At 37.5% G+C, this 10,595-nt stretch overlaps 1 protein-coding gene across 1 annotated transcript; it reads left to right on the forward strand.

Moving 5' to 3' along the window:
• The first annotated feature begins 4,691 nt into the window (after positions 1-4,691).
• On the forward strand, positions 4,692-6,256 carry LOC112173252 (protein BIG GRAIN 1-like A). The gene has a single exon (XM_024310844.2). The coding sequence runs from the start codon at positions 4,861-4,863 to the stop codon at positions 6,190-6,192; it is 1,332 nt and encodes a 443-aa protein (XP_024166612.1). The 5' UTR covers positions 4,692-4,860; the 3' UTR covers positions 6,193-6,256.
• The last annotated feature ends 4,339 nt before the right edge of the window (positions 6,257-10,595 follow it).

The following is a 10,595-nucleotide window of genomic DNA, read 5'->3' on the forward strand; positions in this document are numbered from 1 at the left end:
TCCTAATTATAACTTTAACAGTAAATTTTGTCATAACAGGTAAGCTCCCACTAGTAGTTTATCTCAAGAAATACCGGCCAAAACTCTCTTCTTAACCTAGGATACATGTGAAATTAGTTTACAAAAATCTTTCATCGTACTCCAAAGCATGTAATATTCTGAATAAATTATCATCTACATCTACTTTTACATTAGATATAATAATTTTTAAAAAAAAAACTCATAATATTACATGCTCCAAAACATTATGGAATTTTGGTAGCCGATTCTCCCGGTACCAAACATGGGACGGTACGATGCAATCATATTCTTGTCTAAGTGGCATGATCGAGAGGTACATATTAACACATGCTCGTGGCTTCATCCTTCATGCTACCTTAGTAAGACGAGGTATCATCAAAATATGATCGAGTGCTGGTTCTGCCCATGCTTTCTCACGTGGCATATATACGACTTCAAGCTGCAAATCTGCAATGTTTTTGGGACCCAAAACCAATAATGTTTTCACTGCAACTTGTAGAAGAAGCATAGAATGCTCTATTGCAGCAGACAAAAGGTGAATCCAAAGCCTGAGGCAATCTGGGTTTTCACTTGATTTTACTAAAAGAAACCAAGGGGTAAGGATAAAATACTGGAGATATTTTTTACTGGAAAGGAAAGGGTACATGACCCTTGCATATACGGTGAAAATCAGAAGGGATAGTCCCTAGTCGGGGATAGTGAGTACTGAGTAGTGACACCCAACAAGGACAGGGACCCCTGAGACTCAATACACGTGGCGATGGCCTACTGAAACTTGTACAAGTGAGCGTGACGTATTCGCACGTGTGAAGGCGATAGCGTGAGAGAGAGAGCATAAATCTGACCGCCCATTACTGGCTACTGGAGTAATTTTAGGTGGTAATAACGGGAACAGAACACCAGAGTATTACAGTCTGCCAGCGTTGTCCGTTTGTACGAAAGTATTTCACCTCTTCTCTTTTTTGATCGAATTTACCTCTTGATCATTTGTAAATAATAAAAAGACGAGCAGATATACACGTAGTTTTTTTTTTTTGTCTGTAGATTTATACATAGTTTAAGAAATGATTCAGATTCCACATTTAATCATTATAAAATTTAATATGAAATGCTGGTTGTATTTTTAGTTTAAACCAATAATATACATCTAATTATGTTTGATTTAACATCCGTTATTATACTTTTTTTTTTGTAGGGTAAGTTGTCTTCATTATAATTCGGTTTTAGTTTCAGCCACAGTTTTCGGTTATATCCTTGTATTTTGTTTTTTCTCGAAACAAGTGGAACTAATTACAAGACGAAATTGAATCAAACATAAATGTAGAGAAATCAATCAATACAATTTTGTTGGTCACTCTAGAACATATTGAGTAATCTCAAATTCTTTGAAAGTGAGAATCCTAAGCTCGACCAACGAATAATAGATATTCTGTATTCTCAATTTTTTATGAACATTTAAATTATCGAGATAATGTAATCTTAAAGTCAGTATTGCAAGATCCAAATTTATGTTCTACACCTCTAATCAAGAAGAAGCTTGGAAATCAGGAGGCAATAATCAAAGCTGTGGGCCGGTTTGTACTTTGTAGGGTTTAAAGGTTCAAGTTGAGGTTGCATTTTCTAATCTAGACACAAGGGTCTGACCAAATTTTAGACCAGACTCCTAAACACAGACCCTACTTAATATTTAATCACCCTCAACATCCATTACCATCTGACTGTGAAAGTACACAAGATCATTGTCTAATTGTTGGTGCAAGCCACCTTACTATGTATCATATTTTAAACCAAGAACCCAAATGGCTGGATTTGGTTTGAAACCCTAATAAGGGACCAAATCGAAGAACTTTCATTGTCCATCTCCTTTTATCGAACACTTGATGTGCATAATGGGCTATACTTGTTGAAGGAATCATAACTTATGTCATGAAATGGATGAACATGAAGCAAACAAAATTAGAACAACATGTGACCTTGGCTAGGATTACGGGGGCAGATCCTTTGGCTTCCCATCTAGTTTATGGTAATGGTGGGGTTTGTTGTTTGGATGATCTTGATGCAACTCCAAGCCATCCTTTTCAGTATGCTTAATGGGGTTTTCTTTGTTTGTCAACTAAGGAAACACCAGATTTAATACTACTTGTGTATATGAACTATGCATGATAATCCTTACATTTTCACATTGATGTTGTGGTTTTGTATTGACTTCAGGGTAGCGTTTAATTTTATATGAAAATTGTTTGTAATCTTTTTTTTTTTTTTTGTCAAGTAAAAATTGTTTGTAATCTTCTCAGTAGAACTTTTAATTTTGTTTATTCTATTGAGAACTATATATAGTCCAATAGTTAATGAGGTCCTAAGTTCGAACTTCGCATTCTCTCTATTTAGTAATTTATGACCCTAACCGTTCATTTCCCTATATAATTCTCCAATGACTCGTTATAGAAAAAGGCAATCAAGAAAGTTTCTTACCAAACAGTTCATTTTTACGAGTATAATTATTATCAAAATCGTTAATTAATAATTTACGGTCTAAATCTTAGCCTATTAGAAGTAGAAGTATTAGGCGCTTTGGTAACACTTGGGAGAAGAGTAAGGTTATGGTATGTTCATATTTCTCATACATCAACTTTTTTTAGGTAAAATGAGAAATTCTACAATGTGTTAATGCGAAAATGTTCACCTGGTCAGTTATTGACCAAAAAAATAATGTTTAACTACTCTTGGATGTAAATTCAATGGCAGAGAGAATTATTATTAAGTTGAGATGTTTTGTTTTCTACCCTTTGATGTAAATCTAAGGGTTATTGAGCATAAATTATTTGGTCCAGCAACTGACTAAGTGAACACCACTGTGTGTTAATGTATGACATGCAAACAATTGCCTTAAAGTAGTAAAACGAGTCATCAAAATAGTAATATTAGTCCTGAAAGTGGTAACATGAGTCCTTAAAGTGGTAAACTTTTTTAGTTACCACATAAGTCCTCAAGCGGTAAAATGAGCCCTTAAAACGGTAAAATCAGTTTTCAAAATGATAAAAAAAGTTGATGTATGAGAAATATTAACATATCATAGGCTTACTGCCTTACTCTAGGTAGAAGTGAGTGATTTATCCCGCAATCAATTCATTGCATAAATGATGAAAAAGGTGAATTACTTACCATACTAACATGTGGTAAAGTCAACCATTACTTACAATAAGAAAAAGGTAAATGAATTAAGTTTTAAACTTCATCAAAGGCTCCATAGAGCCGTTTATCAAATTTAGAGCTTAAATTTCCATGATTAAAGGCAACATTTCAAGGCTCCTTCCGTAAATCAACCATGGTAAAACCCAATTTCCCATGATTCAAAGGCCTACTTTTAGTTCATCCACTTGATTTCGCTTTTTATCCGCCATTTCCATTTTTGGGTACTAAAGCTTCACATTTCAAAATTTAAAAAACACAAAATCACAATAACATTTTACAAACAAGGTGCGGTCCATTAGCTCTCACTCCTTGCAAAGATCCTTGGTAAGCAACTCTCTTTTTTTCTTTCTTTTTGTGGTAAACTTTTATTTTATCCGGTATCTTTTGTTGGTGAATATCATCCGTTTCTTTTGTTTTGTTTGTTTTTGACAATTACCGTCAAATAGGATTTTTTTTTTTATAAAAAAAAACCCTACTGCAATAATCAAAACCTATACCTACCAATTGAGAGAAAAAAAAATGTATACAATGCATGTCTTATAAAGGACAGAACTACCAAGAATAACCAGAAGAAAAATTATAGGTAGGTTATATATAAAACATCTCTCTCTTGTAGCTAACCATTATCAATCATGACCATGCCAACTCAATATGAATTTTAAACCTAAGTATAACGCACCTTCCTCATCTAACTACAATCCTTTTTTAATGATGTTACCGTACCCATCATCAAAAAGTTTTACTTCGAAATTAATATTATTCTAAAAAACCAAAATTAATACATAGGAGTAATCTAAATCATACCCTCATTAATCAGTTGCTTGAATATTGGATCACATTCAATCACCAAACTTAATCACAGCAATCAAAATTTCAATCAACCAATTTTGTTTGAATCAAACACTAGACCTAATCTTTTTTGAGAATGTATTTAAAGCACGGAACACCCACTTACATTTTCATCAATATAATTGTACGACTAGATAATATTAAGTGCATTTTTTTTAATTTTAAGTTGACTACACATATCAAATGTTGAGATCACATAATCGATGCTAAGTCACTTACACCGCCCGTACATAGAAGAATCTTCAAGTTTTCTTTGAATCAAACACTTTGGTAAAAGAAAAAAAGAAATTTTGCCTTCCGGAATCAACAATGGGAGAAGTGAGAACAGACCAAAAAAGGTAAAAAAACGTGGACCGCCAATAATCACTCGTGTCCGTACCGTAACGCTGCCCCTGTCCCCCTGCGGTTTCAAATTTTTAAAACGGAAGGACAGAGCGTAATTTACTCGTACACGCAAGGGTACTCTCGGAATCACAAAAGGCAAGTCTCCCAGCACGTCAGCAACTGCCAAACTGGCAGTGGCTCCGATTTGGAAGGCAGAGAGAGGGAGGGAGGGACATGCACGCGCGTGAGATTGTGATAATATAAAGCCACACTTCCCCCTGTTCCCATTCCTCTTCATCCTCAACTTGAAGGCGTGCCTATTTTGCTCTCAATTGCCTCTCTCTCCCTATCTATCTACACTAGACAAAACCATCCATTGCTTTCTCCCTTTCACCCAGAACTTGTTTCTCGCTCCGCAGCTTTTGAACCTCTCTTAGTTTCTCGTTCTGTCACTCTCATAGAAAAGAAGGAACAATGTCTAGGTGGGAGAATCCGACGTCTTTCTCGTCCAGTCTGCTGGACGAAATCTACCGCTCAATTGACGAGGGCGAGAGGAGTCGTGGAGATGTGAAGTTTTACGGGGAGACGAAGACGGCGGCATTGGCGAAGAGACACAGCAAAAGCGGGAGGGATACGGCGGAGGAAGAGGAGATGGCGGCGCTTCGCAGAGCTTGTTTGATAGAGAAATGGATCGAGAAGAAGGCGAGCGAGAAGGCGGAGGCAGAAAGGAGGAAGAGTCGAGCTGAGTTGGGGAGGAACTGGAAACTGGACCGGGATCATGATGATGGTGTGTTTTTCAGTTCCAATTCATGCTCTTCGGAATCGAGCTCCGGTGGGTTCTCATCGTCCGACGCTGAATCCATGTATGGTTCTCGGCCGCAGCAGAGGTCATCGTGTTTTGTTCCTTCCCTGTGGCCGAAGCCGATTCGGACCAGCGTCCAAACTCGGTCGGTGAAAACAGAGGAGAGGAAAAATGAGAAGAAACAGAGTGCTCTGTTTCAACCACAGAGAGACTATCACATGCTTGATGACTATCGCCACGGTCGTGTGTCAGATCAGACGACGAAGGTGGAGGAAAGTACGATCAAGTCCAAATCAAGGGCATTGAAGCTTTACGACAATCTAAAGAAGGTGAAACAGCCAATTTCACCGGGCGGTCGCGTCGCAAATTTCCTCAATTCTCTGTTCACAACAGAGAAAATCAAGAAGACAAAGGGTACATCATCAGTTTCGGGGAATGAAGAAACAGAGAGGAAAATATATTCATTGCAGGGCCCAACGTGTTCTTCAGCCTCTTCTTTTTCACGGTCATGTCTAAGCAAAAACTCACCCAACACAAGAGAAAAATTGCGCAATGGGGTTAAGAAATCGGTCCAATTCTACCCGGTAAGTGTTGTCGTCGGTGAAGATTGTCGACCATGTGGGCAAAAATGCGTGTACGAAGAACAAGATGCACATCTTATGCCTGTAACTGTGCCAACAGCATGGAAAATCGGTCGATCTCAGTTCAGAAAAACAGAGGAGGAGATCGTCAAGCTTCGAGTGTTGGGGAAAAGCAGGCAAGCAGAAGAAGCAGCCAGGGAGTTTTTGAAAGACCACCGCCGGAACCAAGTTAAGACGGAGTCATCATTCAATAGAGATTATGACAATCATGATGATGATATGGATGACGATGCTGCTAGTTGTTCGAGTTCTGATCTTTTCGAGCTCGATCACCTAGCGGTGGTCGGAAAAGAAAGGTATCTGGAAGAGCTTCCGGTGTACGAAACCACACGTGTCAATCGTACGAATCGTGCCATTTTCTAATGGCTTGAGGATTAAAATTGTAGTTTTTTTTTTCTTTTTTTCGGTACAAGATATACAAAGTACAGAACAATGTTGTTTAACTTTGAGTTTTCTCTTTGTTTTACTGATTAATGGAGAATGATAGAAATTCATGTGTCCTCATTTTGAATTTTAGCTTTGGATGATTTAGAAAATCATTGGCTGTTATTTTTCTCGTAGTTGATGCCGGAAGAAGATAGTGTCGTTTTGGGGATGTGAAAAAAGGGATAAAAATAAAGTGGCTGAACACAGAGTTTGATCTTCTTTTTTCTGATTGGGGATGCGTTTTGATTGTTGATCATGATCAAAGACTGAGAAGGACACTGACAGAGAAGTTTGATAGGAACGGTAAAAAGGAAGATGAAGGAAAGAAAAAGAGAGAAGGAAAATGAAAGAGAAAAGATTCGAGATCGTAATGGCAAGCAAGCAATGAAGAAATAGAGAGAGAGAGGGGGGTATGATGGCAAAGGCAAAGGCAGATCTTCGCCCATGGGAATAGAGAAAGTGAAGTCCAATAAAGCATTTGGCTTTCTTTTCTTTTCTTTCCTGTTCTGTTCTTTCTCTGGAATGGGAATTGGGATTTTGTGATTTCGTATTGGCATTTTGGCCCCTCCTTACTTGGATGTTGCGTTAGCATATCCCCATTCCCATCCCAACAACCAAGAAAACATAAAGACATTCAAATACTATAGTAGTGGTATGGTATACTTTAGTCTTGGGTTTAACTCTAGCTTCATGAGATTCCCTTCCTTCTGTATCAAAAATCCGTTTTGTTTTCTCCATCTGCTAAAGATGGATAGCTATTCAAGACTAATTAACCTGAGATTTTAAGACTGGAGACAAAAATAAAGGTGAGGAATAGAACCTATATAAAGAAAAAAGAAAAATACATACCATGCCAATTGGCGCAAAATAATCTTCTAGTTCTCAAAGAAATTGTGGGTCTAAGGTGATCGGCTCACGACTTCACCTCAGATCCAACCCACATAGCTTTATTAGCGCAGAACACTAACTTGAATATACAAAATAATGAAATATACATAGGAGCAAATTGGATTTAGATGCAGTATATTATTATTATTATTATTTTTTTGAGTATCGGAAGTAAGTGTTAAACGAAATGCTTTAAGAAACATTATTCTACTCTCATGAACAAAAATTCTTCCATCCGCCACTTTTGTTGCGGAGCCTTAAAACTCGATGTGTAATCAAATTTTATAATGCATTAAGAATGAAAAGATAGGTGAACTTGTGTTTACTAGCTAGAAACGAATCTTCCATGATGATTGCTGAAGCGACTAAATTAACAAGTAAGAACACGATCGAACTTAAACAAAATTAGAGCATCAAGATTGGAATCAAATCCCTAAGAGCATGCAAGAGGCTGGGTTATTCAATGTTAGTAGACCTAATAATTCATGACCTAGCTAGCTATTAATGTTAAGATTAATTAGTACGTGATGAGCATGCAGATAGAAGCTGCAGTGGGTCTCAAATTCTCATTCTGAAAATGCAGAGAAATGGGTGAGATTGAGGTCCACTTAAACTAAAAAGAAAAGAAAGAAGAATCTCTTTCTAGCACTAGTCAAAATAAGCATCATCATATGATTAATTAACAACAAAAAAACATGCCTCAAACTCAACTCAACCCAACTCATCCTCTATTCATTTGATTTAGGCGGCTGTGGATTTGTAATTTATTCACCAAAATCAGTTAAACAACTGCCTTAAAAGGAAGTTCACCCGTTGAGGTTAACTGGTCAATACTATTCACTGCTTTTTGCCTTTCATTTCCATCATCTAGGTTGGCTAGTCAGATAATTAATATTGACAAAAGGTCACTCTAGGTCACTTTCTGGGTCAATTTCTTGACCTGCCAACTGACATTTGATGATATTTTGTGAACAGTATCTGACTAGCCAACCTAGATGGTGGAAATGAAAAGCAAAAAGCAGTGAACAGTATTGACCTGCCAATCTCAACAGGTGGACTTGCTCTAAGCTTTCTTAATCTTCGAAGAGAGAAGATTTTGAGTCAAGCAATTAGACAATTGGATTAGTCTAACCGTCTAATGATCCGTGCTCATGTTAAAAATATTTTTAGTAATTAAGATATTTATGGTATATATAAAAATGCGGATATTAGAGTGGTTCGACGGTTTGACATGCAACATATAATCAACAGATTGTCCTTCAAGGGTTGCAATTTATTAATAAATTAACAAGACTAATCAATTTAAATTTGGGTTAATTAGAATCATTCCCCTCTTATTTTGGCTTGGTTAATTAGAGATAGCTAGATTCTGTACAGTAGTGGGTGAGGGTGGGGGAAGTTGCCAGCAATGATGAGAATAATGTTTGTGGATGGAGAAGGAAATTGAAGGATTTGAATTGAGAAAAGACACTACCTAGTTAGCTAGCTGATATTCATTGACTCTAAATGTTTGTCGATCAGGACCATCCTTAATGTCTTAGGCTTGTGGGGCTGTGTACCAATTCCTAATCATATCCTTTATAGAAAACATTTCAAACAGTACTCAAACTTAGACCGATTTCTAACTTCAGTACCTGACTATGCAAAACTATCATTTTGGTACCCCAAGTTTGAAGCTCGACCCAAAAATGGTACACGCCGTCCATTACAACGTTAAGTCTTTGCTACGTGGCAAACCATAAGGGCCCTCAAAATATGCCACGTGGTTAGCTAGTTAACGCCGTGATGGACGGCGTGTACCATTCTTGGGTCAGACTTCAAACTTGGGGTACCAAAGTGATAGTTTTGTATAGTCGGATACTGAAGTTAAGAATGAGCCTTAATTCGGGTACTGTTTGTAACATTTTCTCTATCGTTTATATTCCCTTCAAGGCTTCAACCCAGTAGACCATTTTTTTGCTTTTCTTTCCATGTCCAAACAAAGCTAGGTCAGTAACCAGGCAAAGCATTCACGTAGATTAAATGGGAGAAAATGGAAGTTGTTGTGTTCTTCCAATACTTTCATATTTCTTCCCGTACAGAAAAAGAATCTACCCCACCTGGGTACATAGCCAAATGTAGAAATTTTGCCTCTTATAAAAAAATTACTGTAGTTGTTTTATTCATTGTAAGTGCCAGACTCCAACAAAACCCTTTGGAGGTCATTGAAGTAGTGAATAATAATGAAAGAAGGGGATCTAGCTACACCTTCCATAACATTCATTATAGTGCCCCCAGCCTCAAGAAAGCTCGGTTAGTTCTTCAAGTCTATGCAATCAAGGACTTTCTGAACCAGAAAATTAATAAAGCAAACCCGGCCCAACCAATTCCTTACCAAATACAATTTATATTTCTTGTTGGTAGGGAAAGCAACAAGATCACCAACCAGAATGCATGTGAGAACCAGGTTTAATAATACGAGATCTTCATGCCAGAGTCATCATTCACAGTATATTTATATATATCTATACACCAACCTAATTCTTTTCTGTATGTATTTTTCAAAATACATACGAATAAGTATTTAAATGAAACCGCGTGGAAAGTGATCGAGCAAAAGGCGATGAGGGTCAGGTTGACTGGTTGAGCACATCTGCTGCTCCCTGAGGCTGAGCTCAATAAGAGTTGAATGGTCCACTCACTCAGAGAGAGGCACAGTCCACGTACAGGGATCGAGTATCTAGCTAGCTAGGGTTTGTTTGCACTTTAAGTCGGATAATGTTGGTCTAGTAAAACAAACAAAGAAAGAAAGAGTAAAGATACGAAGTCACAAAGCAGCCAAGTCTCCGATTTGTCGATCCCGAGGTGAATTTCCCCACTGGATGTCTGGATTGATTAGCTGCACTTCCTTTCTTCTACAAAAGTGAGCTGTGACTGTGAGAGGTCTAATCTCTCAGGACCAGTTTTTGTTGCATCCAGCACGTACTTCACATTTATGAATTTTTATGAATTTTTCGAACAGGAGGTGATTCTAATTAAGCTGAGTTATATAGGCACTGATATGAATCAACCATGTTGGTTTTCAACTAGCCAACTACAAACTACGATACCGCTTCTCTGTGTTAGCCTTCTAGTACTTAAACTTGATCAAGTGATGTTGTCCAAAATTAATTAGCGGCCGGGTCTAACACTTGTGCATGGAGTACTGACGAAGCTTAGTTTAGAGGCTAAGCTTCATTTCAAAAGGCTTCAGTATTGCAAATAAGATGTTACTCTGCTCATATATTGTACACGGAGAATTTTATGAATGCCGGGTAGAAATGCTCCGAGAAATGATACACTAATGTTTCACTATTCTATACCACTACAATTGAGTCGAGTTGATCCACATTAATGTAGTGTTGCATAAATATCCAAAACGTGCACATTGCTACATTTCTTTTGCGATGAGTTTAATTTTCTCCACACTCATA

The sequence above is a fragment of the Rosa chinensis genome, chromosome 6, assembly GCF_002994745.2.
Source record: "Rosa chinensis cultivar Old Blush chromosome 6, RchiOBHm-V2, whole genome shotgun sequence".
In the NCBI taxonomy this organism is placed as follows: Eukaryota; Viridiplantae; Streptophyta; class Magnoliopsida; order Rosales; family Rosaceae; genus Rosa; species Rosa chinensis.

Bases quoted from the DNA above. Each gene is read 5' to 3' on its own strand.
- LOC112173252 (XM_024310844.2), top strand. From the start codon at position 4,861: ATGTCTAGGTGGGAGAATCCGACGTCTTTCTCGTCCAGTCTGCTGGAC.